This window comes from Sarcophilus harrisii, chromosome 4 (assembly GCF_902635505.1).
Source record: "Sarcophilus harrisii chromosome 4, mSarHar1.11, whole genome shotgun sequence".
NCBI lineage: Eukaryota > Metazoa > Chordata > Mammalia > Dasyuromorphia > Dasyuridae > Sarcophilus > Sarcophilus harrisii.
In genome coordinates this window covers 264,202,692-264,223,363 of record NC_045429.1, presented here as the reverse complement: position 1 = coordinate 264,223,363, position 20,672 = coordinate 264,202,692, and the positions used below count along the sequence as shown (strand labels likewise).

The window sequence follows — 20,672 nt, the reverse complement described above, 5'->3', positions numbered from 1 at the left end:
GCTACTACCCCTTACCTTAATGGATTTAGAGTCTCTAGGACTTGAATACAAATCTTGCCTCACTCACTTTGTGACCCTGGCTAAATCATTTAATTCCCCTCCACACACACACACACACACCCCTCAATTTCTTCATCTATAAAGTAGGGATAACAATACCATCTATCTCCCAGGACTGTTGTGAGGATAGAATGGAAATAATATGTGCAAAGTGCTTTGCATTTTCAAGTGCTATCATCATCATCATTATCCTTATTACGTCTACCATCTCAATGTACAGAAATTGACTGGACCTATGATTTCATTGGCACTGTGAGTCATACATGTAAAATGACTTCTAAATGTCAGTTATTACCAAATGTGAAAAGAGTATTGGGTTTAAATTCAGAGAACCCAGGTTCAAATCTTGACTCTGACAACTTGACACCTAAATCTTATCAGAATAAAAAAGGAAGACCTTAGCCTGGAATGTCTCCATGGTCCCTTCCAGCTTTAAATCAAATCTTATAACTAGAGTTCCAGTAAAATCTTTCCAAAAAGAGGAAGCAGCACAAACAATAGTTAGATCCCAAACAAAGACCGAAGTTGTCCCATTCTTTTAGAAAGTCTCCAGGCAGAGATAGCTCATTCCTCCAGGGGAAGAATGGAGGAAAATAGGAGGAGGATTGTTTGGCTATTAACTTCAAACCCAAAACTTTCCTCCAGGGCTTCAGGTTAGGGTGTTGTCAAGCACAAGGGAAATGCTTGTTTCATAGATTAGATTACAGTATCTGGCTATAAAATACATAACATTTCCAGTTTCTCAGGAATCCAGAGCCCTAAAGTGGTTCATTTTCAAGTTTCATTTTAAAAGAGAATCAATATTTGAGGCCATCAATAGCACTAAAAACAGGGATCACATATCTTCATATTTCACAATACACATATATACTTCATTGGATACACACATATCATGAAACTAAACAGGTCGATAATTAAGCAAGACAGAAACTAAGACTGAGATGCCAACTAAATGGGACAGGGTGAGTTCAAATTCTGCTTAGCTGTATGACTCTGGACAATACCATAAATCTCTCTTGGCCTCAATTTCCACATCTGGAAAATGGAGATAATAATAGCACCCATTTTACATGGTGAATAATAATAAATTCTATGACATTTGGAAAGCACTTTGCAAAACTTAAAGCATTATAATATTATGTGAAAATTAGCTGTGATGGACTTGGCTCTTTTCAATAATCAGGTGATTCAAGATAATTTAAATAGATTTGTGATAGAAAGTGCCATTCATATCCAGAGAAAGAACTATGGAGACTGGATGTAGATCAAAGAATACTTTTCACCTTTTGTTGTTGTTGTTTGCTTGTTTGTTTTTTTTTCCTCTTCCTGGTATTTTTTTCTCCCTTTTGATCTGATTTTTTTGTTCAGCACGACAAATATGGAAATATGTTTAGAACAACTGCAGATGATTAACCTATATCAGATTGCTTGCTGTCTTGGGAAGGGGGAAGGGGGAAAGAGAGGGAGAAAAATTTGGAACACAAGATTTTGCAAAAGTGAATGCTGAAAACTACCTTTGTGTGTATCTGGAAAAATAAAATATTATGAAAAAATAAAATATAATAAATAGTAAATCACATCATCATTGTCATGCCTATAGAATCATTAGATAGAGTTAGAAACAACTCTAGAGATTCAACTCAATTCTTTTTGGGGGGCTGAGGCAATTGGGGTTAAGTGACTTGCCCAGGGTTACACAGCTAGGAAGTGTTAAGTGAAAGGCCAAAATTTGAACTCGGGTCCTCCTGACTTCAGGGCTGGTGCTCTATCCACTGTACTACCTAGCTGCCCTGATTCAATTCATTTTTTAAAAAAAATTACTTAATACAGCTGTACAAGATGCTGGAGATACAAAGCAAAAACAAAACAGCTCCTGCATTCAAGGAGTTTAAATTCTACTACGAGGACACATAAACAACAAGTAAACACAAAGTGTGTGCAAAATGATTTCAAAGGGAAGGGAGGGAGTTGGTAAAGAAAGGTTTATGGCACCAGAGCTTTTCTAATAGGCAGGGCTTAAGAGGGCTTACATTCCAGGCAAAGCGGGATGAAGACAGCAGATAGAATATCCCATTCAGGGAACAGCTACCAGTCAATAGTCAAACATGGGTGGGGGAAACCAAAGCCTAGAGAAAATAAGCAATTTTTCCAATATGCTCAATAGGGTTAATCTAGTGATTAGAAAAACTGAACAACTAGAAGTAATGTCCTTAATTTCTGGACTTCAAGATTATACTTCATTTATAGTCTTACCCTGTAATTTCCCTTAGTGTTTGTACCTTTTCAACTCAGAATATCCATTCAATTCTGCCAGATCAAACCCTAGAATATCCCTCAACCAAGCTACCCAACTTCTCCCATTTGAAAGTTTCTCAGATTTCCATTCTATAAAGAGGCTCAAGCTAGTCCATCTTCATGCCCATCCCAGCCCTGTTTCTGACTTAATTTGAATTCAAAATCATTCCCACTGCACTGGATACCTTCATATTCCCTTTTGCCCACCTTCCCTTTCATTTCCCTTTTAGGTGTTGTCTTCTCCCATTAGAATGTAACCTCCTTACTATGCTCAAAGAGCTACAAAACTGCATAACTTTGATCCAGCAGTGTCATTAGTAGGTCTGTATACCAAAGAGATCATAAAAAGAGGGGAAAAGACCCAAATGTGCAAAAATATTTGTGGCAGCCCTTTCTATAGTGACAAGGAACTGGAAATTGAGGGAATGCCCATCAGTTGGGGAATGGCTGAATAAGTTATGGTATATGAATATAATGGAATATTATTATTCTATAAAAAATGATGAGCAGGTTGATTTCAGAAAAACCTGGAAAGACATGAACTGATTTTGAGTAAAGTGAGCAGAACCAAGAGAACACTGTACACAATAAGAACAAGATTATGTAATAATCAACTGTGATGAACTTGTCTGTTTTTTTAACAGTGAGGTGATTCAAAGTATTTCCAACATACTTTGGATGGAAGATGCCATCCACATTCAGAGAGAAGACTATGGAGACTGAATATGGATCAAAGCATAGTATTTCACTTTTTTGTTTTGTTTTGTTTTTCTTTCTCATGGCTTTTTCATTTTGGTCTGATTTTTCTTCCATAACATGACAAATAAATTGCACATATTTAACCTATATCAGATTGTGGTTTTGAGGATGGAAAAGATATGGGAGGAAAGGAGAAAAATTTGGAACACAAACTTTTACAAAAATGAATGTTGAAAACTATCTTTACATGTATTTGAAAAAATTAATATTGAAAAAATTATTAAAAGAATGTAACCTCCTTGAGGACAGGGAAAGTCTTTTTGCTTCTATTTATAACCTAGCACTTGACAAAGGGACCAGCATGATACATAGTAAACACTTAATAATTTTTTCCTTACTTTTTTTTCTTCTTTCCTTCTGACCCTTAAGCCAGTGTGTCCTCTAATGCAACGTAAGAGTTGACATAATAAGATTTTAAAAATCAGGAGTGTTTTTTTTTTTCCTACCAGAAGAAAATTTTCTGCTTTTGATGTTAATGATAACCCTTATTTATATAGCTGCAACTTTACTTGAGCTCTCTAAATTTAGAAACTGCTTAGCCATATATGTGTCTAAATCAGAATTGCCCATTAAGTTAATATACCTAAAGAAAAGTATTCCCATTGGCCTAACCTTCCTACCTTTATATGGAAATTTCCTTTGAATGAAACTATCCTGGGGGAGCACTTAATACTATTATCAAAACACATACACATACTGGGTCTTATTTAGGTGCTAGTGACCAGCAATAATTATAAAACTGAAAAAGCCCTTTATCAGAGAGGGTAATGTTCACCCTAATGAACAATAATCAGAATGTATTAAAGCTAAAGAGTATTTCAGCAAAAGCAAAGGCTAAGTAAACTAGATTAGGAGGAATAGGCAGCTAGCTCAGTGTACAATCCCTACAGAGTTACAAGGTAAGTGGTTCCCATTCTCCATCAGCAGACCTAAAAACTGTTGCCACTCAATATCATTTTGCTGATTCTCACTGTGGATTTGCCTTGAAATAAATTCATTTCAATAAGACTCTAATTTGGGGAAAATAAGAGCAAATAGGATTAAATATATTTGTAAGCTTTTTTCTTTCAACTTTTTCTTTTTAGAAAGCCCTTAAATTCTTACTGTTTATCATATAGGAGTTTCCCTTAGCTATAACCAACTGGCCTTAGTTTAAGGCCATATGTGAAGATTACATTAAATTGATTATGTACGATTCTCTGTTTATTATCTCTATTTCAGTACTACATATTCATTTCAAAGCTTATCAGCTTTTCCTTGCTTCCTTGTAGGTTTTCTTTTGTTCTCTTCAGTGTACTTTTAATTTCCTGCCTTCCTCCCCCACTAAGGTTTCACTTAAATGCAAATATGTATATACATATATATGCATATACACACACATATATATGCAGTTAACATATATCATAACATAAATATATGCATGTTTATACATATACTCTCATACACATATATGTAAGACCATATTATGCTTATTTCCATTTGTCATCCATTTCTCTGCAAGTGGATAGCATCTTCCTTCATATGTCCAAGTCTTTCATTTTTTTAAAATCAACCAGCTCATTATTTCCTACATACAGCAACATTCTAACTTAATCACATCTTATACCTAAGAGATTTATCTATGATTCCTATCCCTGTTTTTTTATATAATAAATTCTACTCCCAAACTTTATTTTATCTTTGTGTGTATCTCTCCATGTTATAGCATTTCCTGAAAGCAACATTTGTTGAATTCAAATTTTTAATCTGCTCAAATTTCATTTTATGAAAATCTTATTCACTTGTATATTTTCCTCCTTCCTATTTTTTCTCATTATCCTTCTTACTCTATTCCTATCCCTTCCCACTTCTGTTATATTTCTATCTGCTACCTTGTCTTCCTTTCCTATCCCTTAACCTACCCACTCCTCTAAGAGTCTCTCACTTATCCTCTCTCCCCACCCTTGTCCTTCTATTTCTTTCTGAATTTAGAAGAATTATATACTTTTATAGACATATATACATATATGTGTGGATATATACATGCATGTGTATATATATATATATATGTATGTATATATAATTTTTTTATCTTTATTATTGCTCCCTCCAGTTTTTAAAGAATAATCCCATTATACTCAATTCAACCCAAGCCTTTTTTTCCCCCCAAGTCCTAAACATATTGATATTTTCATATATAAGAAGTAAACAATTTGTCTTTATTGAAAACCTTATAATTAGTCATTATTATTTACTTTCTATTTCTCTTGGAAATTATACATTGAATTTTCCTTTAAGTTCTTCTGTTTTTGTCACAAATGCCTGAAAGTCTTCCAATTCATTAGATTTCCTTTTCTTTTCCTTTCAGGATTAAACTTAACTTTGCTGGGTAAGGTACCCTTGGTCATAGCCCCAGCTCTTTTGCTCTACAAAATATAGTATTCTCAAGACAGTTTTACAGTGCTTCAAAACAGTAGCTTCTAGGTCTTTTGTAATCTTTACTGTAGCTCCATAATATTTAAATTGCTTTTTTCTTAATTATTTCCAATATTTTCTCCTTAACATGGGACCTTTGAAACTTGGCTATTATATTCCTTCTATTTCCTAGGAGGAAATTTTTCCTCCTAGAATTTCATTCAGGTGGTGATTAGTAGATTTTTCCTATTTCTGCTTTGCCTTCTTTTTCTAGAATTTAGGTCAATTTTCCTTGATAATTTTTTTATAACACTGTGTCAAGATTTTTTTTATTCTAATTTTGAGATAATCCAACTATTCTTATATTATTTTTCCTTGATTTGTTCTCCAGATCAGTTGTTTTTCTGATGACATGCTTCATGTTCTCTTTTCTACTTTTTTATTCCTTTGACTTTGTTTTATTATTTCTTGATGTCTTAGAACATCAGTACTTCGCTTTACCCAGTTCTAGCTTTCAATGAATTATTTTCTTCCTTAATTTTTTGATTCTGTATTTCAAGTAGGTTGACTTTCTTTTCATAAGTCTCATTTTTTTTGGTTTTATTTTCCCTTGATCTCTCTCATTTGATTTTTAACGTCCTTTTAAAAGTCTTCCAAGAACTCTTAGTGTCACTGGGGGCCATATGACTTTTCTTATTGAAAAAGGGGTGGCCTTTTTAGCACCATTATCTTCTTCTTAATATAAGTCCAGATCTTCTCTATCTCCATAGTAGCTATCAATGGTTTAGTTCTTTTTCCTTTGCTTACTCATTTTTATTTTTTTGTTTCATTTTATTTTTTAGTAGTTATTAGTGTAACCAATGTATGGGAATAATTCCCCAAGTCTGAAGTCCTTCTTGTTGTTATTTTCTGAAATCTGTTCCAGGGTTCAACTTTGGGCTCTCCTTTCCACCCCTAAGCCATGGCTAAGACCCAAAGTCATACTGTCCAGTAAATGACCTTGCTTCTTTTAATCCCTCCTGTAGCTGCAAATTACAGCTTTACAATTTTTACACATTACAAACAATTGATCACCCTGGCACTGATATGAGGGATTTTCTTGTCTTACTGCCAGCAGGCTCCCAGCCCCTCAGCTACCATATTCACCATCTGAGTGTTAGCTCATCTCCCCTTCACAGCAGCAGCCTAGCCTAGCAGGCCTCTGGTCTGTACAGCTGTGCTTGGGGTTCTTAAAGCAGAGAAAAAAAGATCTTTCAATCTTCTCCTACTCCTCTCAGCCATCAGATCACCACACTGTTCAAGAGATGAAACTTTTTAAGACTGAGGCTGCCTCCCAACCCCAACTGCCTCCAGGATTTGTTGTTTGTTGATTTTGCAGAGTTGGCCAAGAAGTGTTTGCATTTCACTCAGGCTGAACCTCTATTCCAGGAGATCAAGTCTTTCCTGGGAGTCTTCTCAAATTATCTTAGGAGAAGAATTATTTTACTCAGATTTTTGTTTATTGCAACTTTTCTATATTCCCTTGGAGGCAATGGTCTGTCTTTTTTTGTGTGTGGAGGAAATCTGGATAGTTGAAAGTTTTCTAACCTACTTTGCCATTTTCACAGAATAATCTTGAGGGTCCCATTTTTCATAGCAACTTTGACAGATTAGTTTCAAAAACCCTGCCACTCGCTTTAGAAAAAGCAGACAAAGAAAAATAAATTGCAAAAATAGATAGATGATGATTAGTGACAATGACTAGTTGATGCGTGAATAGACTGTTCATCCTGGAATCATAGCTCTTCATAAGTTTAATCCTGGACTAAGACACTTACTAGCTGTATGACCCTGGGTAAGTTACTTAAACCCATTTCCTTAGTTTCCTCATCTCTAAAATGAGCTGGAGAAGGAAATGACAAGCCACTCCAGTATCTTTGCCAAGAAAATCCCAAATGTGTCAGGAAGAATTAGACATAAATGAAAAATGACTCAACATCAACAACAGAAGAGAGTTCTGGAGACTGTAGGCCAGTCTATTGACTTCTTGCAATCTCTGTTGACCTCATTAGTATCTTTTACCAATAGATTTCTCTTTAACCAATAGGTTGGAGAAATTCTTTTCAATTTTAGTTTAAAGCAAATTTGCATGGGGGAAAGGGGAGAGGAAATCCCTCTTGGAGATCATTTAAATGAATTAATTCAGGTACTGATTTGACCCCAGACAAGTCATTAAATTATTCGAGCCACTTTTGTTCAATTGCAAAATAGGCTTGATTAGATAATTGTTAAGGTCCTTTAGAATTCTAAATCCTATAATTCTAAATACTGAGTAAACATCTATAATTTGTATAGTACAGTGCTAAGGCTGTGATAGAAAGGCTTTTTTTTAAAGTCAAGATTTAGATAAGGTTTCAAACATCTAAACCAAGCTAAAGTGTTATTGAGAAATATTTGACAAATAAATAAAATACAATAAAGGGGTTAACATGACATTTTAAAAATAAAATAAATATATAGTTTCAGAGATCCTTTATATACCCATTATTCTTTGAGCTTGAAACCACTGATCTAAACTAATTTAATCCAAGGAGGACTTTTTTGGGAGACTAGATCTATGATTTTATTGGTTGAGAAAACACTCTCTAGCACTGCAGATCAATCCCTGCAATGGAATTTTCTGTAGTTCATTGTATAATGAATGTCACTGTGTAGCAATATATAATCAAATGCCCCAAAACAAAGTGAACTAGACAATCAACATGTTTATCAAGCATTCTGGGCTTGCCATTCAAGCTAATGTCATTATAAACACATAATTCTATAAAAGGTAACTCTTTTTCTATCCTATTTCCAACTTGCCCAGGGAAGTACCAATTCTCTAACAGATGTCTTCACAAATTCAGGCCTATTTAATCCAGTCCTCTACATGACCTGCATAGCAACTGTATCAGTCTACCCAGATAATGTGTCACCCATGGAGTTATATAGTATGAAAGAAAAATAGAGAATGAAATTCCCATGTGCGATATCCTATTTGCCTTAATTTTTCCTAAATTGGAGTCTTATTGAAATGAATTTATTTCATGTCAAATGTACACTCAGAATTAGTAAAATGATACTGCATGACAACTAGTTCATAGGCTCAATCTAGATCTGAAAACTTTAGACCCAGGTTCAAAGGCCATTTCTGCTACTACATGACCTTGGGCCTCAATTCCTTAACTATAAAACTAGAGCTGCATATGATGGTCTCTTGAATCCTTTCTGCTTCTGTATCAATCAGCCCAGAACTGAGACAATGAAAAGGTGCAATATGGGAAAGGTTTGGAATTGCCAGGCACCCCAGATATGTTATTTACCAATAGTCACTCTGGGCTTTCTATATAATTTGATTTATCACAAGATAAAATACTTGTGTACCATGGAGAGCATGATTGACTGGCTTTAAAAACCTTGCATTATACCCTAAAGAAAGCTATCTAAACCGGATTCTTAACCAGAAACTCCATTGACTAAATAAAATGATAATCTGCATAATTACAATCCTTTCACCATTGCTCACCTTCTCTTTTCCTCATTTCTCTCTTAAACTTTCCCTAAGGTGGCTCCGGAAAACAAGAAATTCAACAGCCCTTTTTGAAACAATACATATAAATTGATTGGGAAATGTCCTGGAGAAATGGAAGTCTCGCTTTCTAGAAGAAATCTTTTTAGCTCCATGAATGAATGTATGAATTAAATGAATGAATGCATGCAAAAGCCTTTATTATATACTTACCATGTGCTTAGTAAAACTAACCAATTGCTATTCTCCACACAATATATAGCTAAATTCAGATTGTTTTTGAAGCTGAAGTTGTGAGAGATTAGGGTAGTAAACATGAGGACTTCCTGCTCTTTACCTTTATCTCCTCACTTCAGTTACAAGGAAATGATTTCTGAATGACCAACAGAGCAACACAGAAGCCAATAAATGAGAAAGAGGGAGCAGCACCAAGATAGGTCATAAAATAACTTCCTCTTTACCACTTAATAGGTTGAAATTTTGCCCGTTTCCAATATGATTTCCCTAAAATCTGCTGAATTCCTTCTCCTTTTACACATGAAAGTAGTGGTGGGAAACTTGGATTTATTTGTGGACCACAAGACCTGGGTTCAAATTCCACACTTTGACACTTAACAGCTGAACAATTTGGGGAGCTGAAGCTCAGCTTTCTTGTCTATGAAGAAGTTAATATCACTTAAGATAGTGACTAAATTGACTGCTGTTAAGAGCTGCTTCTTGTAAAGTTAAATGTGCTATAAAATGCAAGTTATTATTTATATCTTTCACTTATATCTCCTTATCAAATGACGAGAATGCCATTTTCCTCTTGTTTCTCCTCTCAGAACAAAAGTACAGACTCGTCCAAGGCCACATAACCATCAGTGGTCAGAGGCTCTGTTCCAAATTCAAATACAACATATGTATGAGTTATCCTGTAGTTTCTGGAACCCATTTGTTGAATTTCAACAATTCAAAAAGAATCTTCAAACTGTTTTCTTGAAGTGGAATTGCATTACATTGAAGATATTTACTATTTTCCTACTGATCAGAACTTATTGAGGGAGTGAGATGAGTTCAAGGTTAATTGATCTTTGAAATATGAAAAGAACGACTTAGCAAGAAGAGACCCACCCTGCCCCCCCCCAGAAATATTTAAACAATTATTTCTATTTTCAAGATCCAGTTGAATTGTCTTTTTTTTTAAACAAAGGAGGAAAATGAAGGCCAGTGAAAAACAATGATTTATTTAAGTGTCTACTTAAAGATAAAACTTAGACTAGAATATTCATGACTCAACATCTCATTTATGGTTCTTTCCATTATACCAGTACAGCCTCACAATTAGGTTCCTTTGTCAGAGAGCTAGGGAACAAAAAAGATTAAGGAAAGCTCTTAGGCAGAATTGTTATGTTATGATCAGATCAATAAGCCCTTGTCTCCACAACCAGTCTCAGATATGGAAATGCCATCAGACAGAAGAGATTTTCCTACAGTAAGATTTTCCCTGTTTCTCCTTGGAAGTTAGAAAGTTGAAAAGCAAAACATACTCTTTTAGAAGAATATACAAGCCTCAAAAAAGAAAGATTAGACACAGAAATCAAGATGTTTATAAAATATCTGAAGAAATGGTAGCACCAAATAAGGCCAGTGTGACTTAGATCATTAACACATAGAGAGGATTGCTAAAAAGCTAGATTTCACACAACACCTGAATCATGCTTTGACTAATTTGATCCTTCTCCTTCAAATTTCAAACAATGCATTTTACTGTTGGGGATAGTAGGGTATTTTGTTTTGTTTTTTTCTGATTGGTTGTCTTTTGTTTGTTCTGGGTTTCCCCATCTCTCCCAAGGTGCTAATAGAGGGGCTACTCTCAGACCTGGGCTAGTTTGTCACTTCCTAGGCAAGCCCTACCTCCCAACCCCAGGGACTCACCACAGAAATGTTACACATAGTGCAGACACAGACACTTTGTTAGCATAGTTCTCTCTTCAAGTTCAGAACTTCTGAAACTCAAGAGATGTGACAGCTAGTCTTAGCCTCCCCACCAGCTGAGATTTCCAACCGCCCAGTAATGCTTATCATTTTAAAAGCACAGAGATAGTTGTTTCCACCTGCATGGGTTATATGGGTTTCTAAAAGTGGACTTCAAGAGACTTTGAGTTATGTTTTTTTATTATCTGTGTAATTATAATTAAGTTCCTTAACTTCTGACCTTCAATTTCCACATCGATTAAATGGGAATACTACCCTTTGTCTTACCTACTTCATAGTTACATTATTGTCGTTGTTCATTCAATCATATCTGATTCTATGATCCTATGAACCACAGAATGCCAGTATTATACATAGGATTTTCTTGGCAAAAATACTGGAGTGCTTTGCCATTTCCTTCTCCATAAAGGATTTATATTTATATAATTACATCTTATTAATATGAATTATAATATGATATAGTTATATTAGTATATTATCTATTATAACTAATGTACTCTACTAAGCCAGCTATTAACATATCATTAGATTGTAAACTCCTTGAGGGCATGGTCTATTTTTGCTTCTTTTTGTATCCTCAGTACTTAGCACATTGAGTAAGCCCTGAACAAATGTTTTTTGAGTTATTAATTGGTTACCTCAAAAGAAGATCAAATAAGGTAGTAAACATCAAAAGATTTTGTGCACTTACTGCATAAAGTATGATAAAAATGTGCAGAATCATTATTAGACTAAATTATATTCTTGGTGCTGAAGAAAGTTTTAGTCATTAAAACTTACTATATCCTTCATGAGTCTGACAAGTGTTTGGGAGAACCTTGAAAGGGAAGAAGCCCAGCAGAACATTAGTTACAAGCTATGTTAAATATAACTTCTAAAAGGCAATAACCATTCTAGAGAAATGACAAGACTGACATATTCTAAAAAATATTTCAAAATTTACTTCCCTGTGGAAACAGAGAGGGTAGGCAAGGACTTTAGTCTGATGAGTCAGGGGCAGGATACAATGTGTGAGATTGAGGCTATTGGAGGACAATTTAAGCAGCACAGTCAAGCCAGATTTCCAGGAGAGAGATTCCCTGACTCAGGTATACAGTCATCTGCTCTGCAGTGGGCCAGGAGCCAATGTGCCTGGTCAGGCTTCCATCTGTCTCTCAGCTCATGTTAAACAAGAAGCAAAGCAAAAAAGGAAACAGTATTCAGATCTATCCTACTTCTGGACAAACTAATTTTTCATCTTAAAGGAAGCAGGAGCCCGTGTCAGTTCTGGGATCCAGAAAGTAGTTAAGTTGAAATCCTCACATAGGAGGTAATGTGGTACAATGGAAAAAGGATTGATCTTTGAAACTCAGCATGTCAGTATGATTCTCTGCTAAGCTATTTATATTTGCAGAAACTTAGGTCAATCACTAAACCTCTCAGGACTTTTTCCCCCTGACCTGTAAAATGAGAGATCTGGACTAGGTGACCTCTAAGAATCCTTCAAGCTCTAGATGCCAAGAAGCTAAAGAAATGAGCAAAGTCCTAGAAAGCTTATTACTCATTGGTCATGACATTCCAGAATCTTGAATGTGAATCCATTCAAACGAGACCAAAAGTTTCTAGTTATTTAGAGCTGGTGCTAGACTAGATGTGGTCAGGAGATCCAAGGCTTTGTCCTGGCTTTGCCACTAAAGCAGTATGCAACCTCAGACAAATCCCTTGATTCTGGCTTACATTTATATAATACTTTATTTTTTTTCCACATCAAAGTGCAAATCTATTTTTGTGCAACTTGTTATTCCTTTTAGATATATAATAAATTGATCATATAAATTACTTTATCCCTTTTTTTCTTCTCTCCTTCCCTCACCATAAAGTTGGCTACTATGAGACATAAGTAGGTGTGTGTATGTGTATATGTATATAATTTAATATATATTACATAATAATGTACTAATGCATATAATTTTTATATAGTTTTATACACACATATAAAATTATTTTATACCTACTTCTATTTATCAGTTCATTTTCTAGATATAGATGGTATTTTTCTTTATATGTCCTTTATAGTTAATTTGGGCATTTGTAATAGTGAAAATAATTTATTCATTTAGTCGCTCTTAAAACAATATTGTCATTACTGTATACAAATTTTAAACTGTGAGGCATTAAAAATATCTAAGGCTAACTAGGGAACAGAAAGACAGATCAATGGAACAGAGCAGATGTACAATTTATAGCAGCAAGTAAATATTGTAACATTTTGTTTGACAAATATAAAGACTTAAGACTTTGGAAAAAACCTTTGGGAAAAAAGTAGTATGGCAGAAACTGTGCATACGCCAGTATTTTACATCATTTATGTACACTTTAAAGTATGCAAAGCACTTTTAATATTTTATCTTATTTGAGCCTCACAATAATCCTGAGATAGATACTACTATTATCCCTACATTGTAGATAAGGAAACTGAGAGGCTAAGAGATTAGATGACCATGGTTACACAGTTAGGTCCTGAGCCAGGAATTAAACTGAAGACTTACCTAATTCTAAGCTCAACAATTTATCTACTGTGCCCTGTAATGCCTCAACCTCTCTCTTCCAGTCTCAGTTTGCTTATTGATAAAATATAGAGGTTGGACTATTCAGCCTCAAAAGCCTCTTCAGCTCTAAATTTATGATCTTAAGATTCTAAAGACCTTTAAGTTTTAACATTCTGGGATTCTGTTGTAAGTGAAAGACTGGCAGAACTAAGAAGGGACCTTAGGGCTCACTTAATCTCAATAGTATGCCCAAGATCATAAAAATTGTGTGTGTGTGTGTGTGTGTGTGTGTGTGTGTAACACATTAAGGATTTGAACTTCAGCCTCTGGACTTTCAATCCAGATATAGGATCTTTAGTTAGACAAACACAAAATAAATAGGCTTTGCGTATTTAAAGGTCCAACCAGACAAGAGAACTTTCACTTCAGTTCATGCAATTTTTGTGTAGAAAAGAAGGCAATGGGTATGTTAGGTTAATAATCCAAACTTAGTTTTAAAAATTCAGATCCAAAACGCCCAAGCTCAATCAATTTCATATATACCAGGAATGACTATTAGATCAACTATTAATGTCCAATTTCAGATATAACCAAAGAGAGCTATGGAAGAGGGGTCTCCCCCCAACCTTTGTTCAAAGGGCACTGGAGTAGGAATCAAAAGACTAATGGTGTGCCTGGTTCAAGGGTCATATAGCTGTGTAAAATTGATTATGATCAAAAGTGAAATGGATTATTTTATAAGGTAGTGAATTCCCCATCAAAGTCTTCAAATGGTCCCTGGATGATCATGGATTTTAAAGGGAATTACTACTCAAACATGAGATGGACTAGATGTTCTCTGAAAGTTCTCCCAATTCTGATTTTGTGTTTATTCTAAAGTATGCTAAGGTAATTTTTTGGACTCAGTGTCATCAATTGTAAAAAGTAAAATTGGCTAGGAACACCTGTAATGTCTTTTCCAGCTCTCCATTTCTCCAATCTCTGATTTAATATAGATAAAGCAGTGTCTTTATTCTGTTTCAAGTTATTGGAACCAACACTGATTGCTTTTTTTTTTCCCATAAAAAACAATTTGCCCTGAAAGCATGTCCAAAGACATATCATAACAACACAGCCATTAGTACCTCCATCTCCCTCTCTTCAAAGCCCTCTAGAACCTTAGGAGGAAAGAAGGATTGAGAAAAAAGATGGAGAGGACTTACCATGCCCATTGCAGTAGTAAACCCACTTCTCCCTGTTCTGCGTGGGAGTTAAGGATTTCTTCAAACCAGCCTTCTCCACAATGGCACTGGGATCCTGCCGGGGACCTTTCTTTAGAGTCCTTGAGCTCTTCCGAATGCTGCACACCACAATCACCACAAGCACCAGCAGGAGGAAGAGGACAATCATCCAAGGCAAGTGCTCATTGATGTCAAAATGTTTGTGCAGGTTCTGCCTAGGGGACCCCCTTTTGGGAGCCTTGATGGGCGTACTGGACCGTTCCCCTCCTGCAGCTTCCATGGGGGGCAGCGGTTTGGGGACCGACTGGATATGCCGGTGGTGGTGACTTTGCTGGTGATTCACAACCTGAAGGTTTGGGAAGGTCTTATTCACACTTCCCCTCTCCTTAGCCAAGGTGGCATTTTGGGGGGCTGCTAATTCCTGGCTGCCACTGTGTACCTTTGGTCTGGCAGAAGCAGAAGAGTTGGATCCCGTTGGGTTCATACCTGCAATAAAGGAAAGCAATTTGGCATATATATATATATATATATATATATATATATATATATTCATACAAACTTATCTGGATGTGTTTACTATATGTTTGACAGAGATGTCAAAAGACAGTAGGAAGGAAGAGAGGGGACAGGAGGGAAGAGAGGTAAAAAGAGGCAATGGGAGACTGAGAAACAATCAGACAAACAGCCAAGGAAAGGGGAAGGAGGAAGGGGATGGAAAGACTTTTCTGCTCTCTTCTCTCCTGCCCCCACCCAGCTTGGTCCAAAGAAAGAAAGATGATTGAATTTGAACCAAATGCTTCATTAACTGGGCTTTCGGGAGAGGCAAGAAAAGACTTTACAATTAAACTATCACTGTCACAAAGACTGGGAGTGGGGTGAATATGTGGGTAAATATAAGTAGGAATAAATGAGGAAACACTGTTTGATTGCACCTCCATGCAGTCTAATGTTGGATTTAAATAAAGTTGAAAAGGAGAAGCAGGAAGGTCTGGCCATAACTTATGTGGCAGCAGAAGAACATAAGAGTCAAGCCCAAAAGAAGTCAGAGGCCATTTCATCCAACCACTTCATTTTAAAGATAAGGTGGCCCAGAGAAATGAAATGACTTTGCCCAAGTCACCCAGGTAGTTAAGTGGAAAAGTTGGGAATCAAATCTGATCTCTATGACTCCAAAAGCTAGCTTTCATTCTACTCTAGGTTATTTCTCAGATCAATTGGATGAAAGATTTCAAAAAGGCTAAATGATTAATAATCCTCTTTCTAACAATTAGGAACTTGAATGGGCAATCCTGAAAAGTGAGGTACCTGTCACTGGAGATCTTCAAATAGTAACTAGATGACCCACTTGTCAAGGGCATTAAAGAAGGTATTCAGGCTTCAAAGCAGGATTAATATAATGGACCTGAGCTCCCTTCTAGCACTGATACTATATAGGTATGTTTGTAGTTTCTGAAGCAACTTGCTGGGCAGCCAGGTGGGATAGTAGATAGACCATTGCAGCTGGAATCAAGAAAACTTAATCTTCCTAAAGTCAAATCTCAACTCCAGCATTAAAAGCTAAGCCAAACCTATTTCCTAAAGAAGAAACTGAGGCATTTATGCCATAAGTGATATTAAACACAGAAGACTTTCTCATCTGATTCTCACTACTCTTTAACCCACTGCTGAAGATTCATTCTACAATCAATTCTTAACTATTTAGGGAATTGTCCAAAGTCAGGGCTCATCTATACTATTGAGTGTTGGCTCATCTATACTACTGAGTGTTGTTTTTCTTCTAATATCATCACTGCTTGGCAATCCCCAAGAGTAAAGTAAAATATTTGGGGTAGACCCTCTCGTAATAGATGTAATAAATATTTGTTGAATTGAAATGAGTGGATGGGGAAAAAAACTATCTGTAGAGCATATTTGAAAACACTTGCTCAGTTCAGGATATTTCTGAAAGGTTCCATGATATCGATTTTCCCTACCAGAATTTTGAAAGACATCAAGGTACAATTCCAATGCAAAGTCACTTATTGTAGGATGGATACGTGAGGACTAAGTTTTTTTTTTTTTTTAAAGTTAAAATCACAAGCAGAAGAGAGACATAATGTCTCATATAAGTTGTGTTAAGTTACTCCATGTTAATTAAATAATACTCATCAGTTTGTTTTATTGCCAAGATTCCTAACTTTCCCATCATTTGCATGACTCACTTGCCTCTCTCATTTCCAGTCTGAAGTCACAGATCTAAGTCAGCCCTTGTGTTTTCTTTTCTTCTCTCTCCCATAGTCCCCACATTTCTTAGTGCCTCAACCTTTGCTACATTGTCAGGATTTATAAAACTGTAGTGTCAACTACTTCAAGATAATACCCTCAGGGGCGAAATTTTTAAGTCTACTATGACTCAACAAAAAGGGGTAAAATTCCCATGATTAGGTATTTAGTTGAGAGTTTAGCTGAGAGACAAAAAAGATGAAAAGTCAACAATTAGACAGAATTCTGGACTTGGAGCCAGGAAGATCTGACTACAAATCCTGGCTCTGACAAAAACTAGCTATATAGCCTCAGGCAAGTCATTTTACTTGTCTGTGCCTCAGTTTCCTTATCTGTAAAATGAAGGGATTAAAATTGAATGGCCTTCAAGATCCCTTTCTGTTCTAAATTGATAATCTATAATCCTAAATTCAATTTGCTCTTATAACCAGTTACAGTGAAAGATTTATTACATGAATGTTATAACTAAAATAAGATCTATGGATTTACTTTTTAAAATCTGGCTCATCTCTTTATATGGATAGCTTAAGAGAAGCCAGATTTTATAGTCATGAAGAATAGTTCTCCACCCTGACAAGAAGTAAGAGATTTGAGGTACATAATAAGTACCTCAACAGGAGGGTTAGTGAATTAGATAGAAACCACTTTGGAGGCCAGTCCAACTTTACCCAGAATCCCTGGCGTTCAGACCCATCCTGCTAACCCACATTTAGCAAGGTCATGGTGCAGTTACCTTTGGGAATGTAAGTGGGAGAAGGAACTTCATGGTATTCCACCTGCTCAGGGCTGGCAAAGATGGCTGTGTCAGGGAAAGACGGAAGCGTGCCTGGGTAAGTCGGGAGCGGGCCACAGACGTTGTCTGTCTCCTTTGTCCCCAGCTTTACCACCATCAGGTTCTGGCTCAGGCAGTTGGTGTAAGTTTTGCATTTCCTCACACTAGAAGGCACATCAGAAAAGGTACCCGAAGGGCACTGCTTGCACCGCACGTCTTCAGTCTCCGTCCCTTTCTTCCGTACACCCCAACCCACAGGACATACCGTGTGGGGGACACAGGTACCATTAGACTGAAATGTGCCAGGTGGGCAAGCGCATTCCCGGTCAGTCAAGGCAGTACAGGGTAATTTCTCAACCATTGGCTGTTGGCAAGGTTGACTACAGTTATGGCATTTCTGGATGCCATTCTCGTGCCTGGTAAAAGTCCCAGGGGGGCAGCGGCTGCATACCCTTAGGGTAGTGTTGGTACAGTGCTCAGACACAAAGGTTCCAGCTGGACACTTGTCACAGGTAAGCCAGTGGCCAGTGGCAGAGTCAAAATGGAGATACGTGCCAAAGAGATTCATGGCATCCTGTTCAGATGTCAGCTGCTTGGGCTGAGCAGGAGTGGTGGTAAGGAATATAAGCTGAAAGAAAAGGTGGGGAAGGAAGGAACAAAAACCCAAGAAGGTGTTAGATAGCAACAGGAAAGAACAGAATAGAGGACTGATTCCCACCACCACCAAGTTTTCAAAGGACTAAAGATAACAACAAGGTTGAAATGAATCAGTAAAGAAGCAAACATTTATTGAGCACTCACTACATACAAGGAACTATGGGAAAGATACAGAGATGAGTAAGATATGGTCTCTGTCCTCAAGAGATTTATCTAAGAAAGGAGGCCAGACATATGGCAAATGACTACAATATGTGGAAGGACATAATATCACTACGGGAGATGAACAAAGATGTGATCACAAAGAAAGGAAAGATGAGTTGGAGGGAGGGAGAAAATCAGGGAAGGCTTCAGGGAGAAGGTAGTGGTTATTTTGGGCACTGAAGGGTGGAGAGGATTTCAAAAGCAGGAACAGAGGAAGAGGGCATTCAAGGTGGAAGAAGCAACATGGACAAAGGCAAGGGGGACAGGGCAGAAAAGTGAAGGGCATGCTCAAGGGTGAGCACATGGAGTGGAACAGTGAGAGATATAACTGGAAAGAGGTAGACTGGGATAAGATCAAATAGGACCTTAAATGCTACACTGATAAACAAGAAACCAGTGGTGGTGGAGGGGAGAACCTTCTGCCCCTTAATTAATTGTTTTACAGAACACATATCAAAGAGAACATTCAACTGAATAAATTTTCCCATTTCCCCCCAAATCCCCAAATCTAACACATTTATATAAACTAAGATAATTACTATCATTAATCACATAGATATTATCTATTACATGTCTATTATTATTTGTATTGAGTCAATATAGGGTCAGTTGATCAGTCAACAAAATATCTCAGCACTTTGGAGTTAAGAAGGGACCTTAGATAACATGTAATCCAATGCTACTTTAACAAATGGAGTAACTGAGTCCCAAGGACAAAATAATTTACATTAGTGAGAGATTTGCAATTATCCACAAGATGATAATCAGATTCCTTTGTTACCTAGCACCCTCCAATAGAAATCAATCTGCCGACAAGTATTTATTAGTCCAGCCTCATAATGTTATTAGCTATGGGACCTGGGCAAGTCACTTAGCCCTGTCTACCTCATTTTCATCATCTATACAATGAGCTGGAAAAGAAAATGGCAAACCACTCCAGTAGCTTTGCCAAGAACACCATAAAAGGGATAAAGAAGAGGCAGACACAATTGAATTGACTAAATGATAATCATGTGCCAGGTACCATGATATATATATGAGCTTTTGGGGAGCATTTCCCAGAAAACTGGACTCCTACAGCATGGATCTTCTTCCATGCTCCATCTCCCCCCTCCCCAATTTCTCAGCTACTCAAAGCTTCCTGGAAATTTTCTAAGTCCCACGATGGATGATTTTAATATTGTCTTTGGGTCCCTATGACTATCTTTATTACTCTCAATTAACTTTCCCTCCATGATATAGTGTTACCATCAAAATTATGACAATCAGAAAGCAAAACAGATAGTACTTGACTTGGAATCAAGAAAATTTAAGTTCAAGTTCTTCTTCCAACACTAAATTGGATTGTGATTCTAGGCAAATCACTTAATGTCCTTAAACCTCAGTTTCCTCATTTGTAAAATGGGAATAATAATAATAATAGCAATATGTCAAATGGTTTTTTATAAGGATCCAATGAGATAATACATGTTAAAGTGCTTTGCAAACATTAAAGAGCTATAGAAATACTTGTGCCATTATTATTACAAAGCTCCCCGATTTCACTATATTCACGCTCTATTTTTTGCCAGTCCCAAGTCTACTGCTTATGGTGTTACAATGATTCCTTAAGAGGATAGCCTACTTATTTCTATACAACTTTAAGTGGATATTATTATTTTAAACAGATACTCCTCTCTCCATGGTCTTTTCAGAATTCCAGACACACATGAATCAGGCAACTTTGGGTCTAAGTTCCAAAAACCATTTACTAAATGGGTTCTTATGGTCTGGGGCAAATTATTCTCTAAGCCTGTTTCTTCATTCACTCTCTCATCCAGTTCTACAGAGATTTTAAAAGAGCAGCTCTCTTATTTAGGGCTTACTCTCTGGTCATAGAATGGGACTTCTCAGCAGTGCCCCTTTGAGTAAATGAAGTGCTCCATCTGAGTCACAGAATCAGATCCAGGAACTTATTCAGTAACCTACCCTCTCCTCTAGTCAACTAAAGTGAACAA

At 36.5% G+C, this 20,672-nt stretch overlaps 1 protein-coding gene across 2 annotated transcripts in view; it reads right to left on the bottom strand.

The window, feature by feature from the left end:
* TNFRSF21 (TNF receptor superfamily member 21) overlaps positions 1-20,672 on the bottom strand; it is a 107,913-nt gene that overhangs the window by 55,694 nt on the left and 31,547 nt on the right. For both annotated transcript variants that reach the window (XM_031964746.1, XM_012549111.3), the window contains exons 2-3: positions 17,776-18,442; positions 14,763-15,266 (exon numbers count right to left, since the gene is read on the bottom strand). In XM_031964746.1, the coding sequence (XP_031820606.1) occupies positions 14,763-15,266; positions 17,776-18,442 (1,171 nt within the window). The remainder of the gene's footprint in view (positions 1-14,762; positions 15,267-17,775; positions 18,443-20,672) is intronic.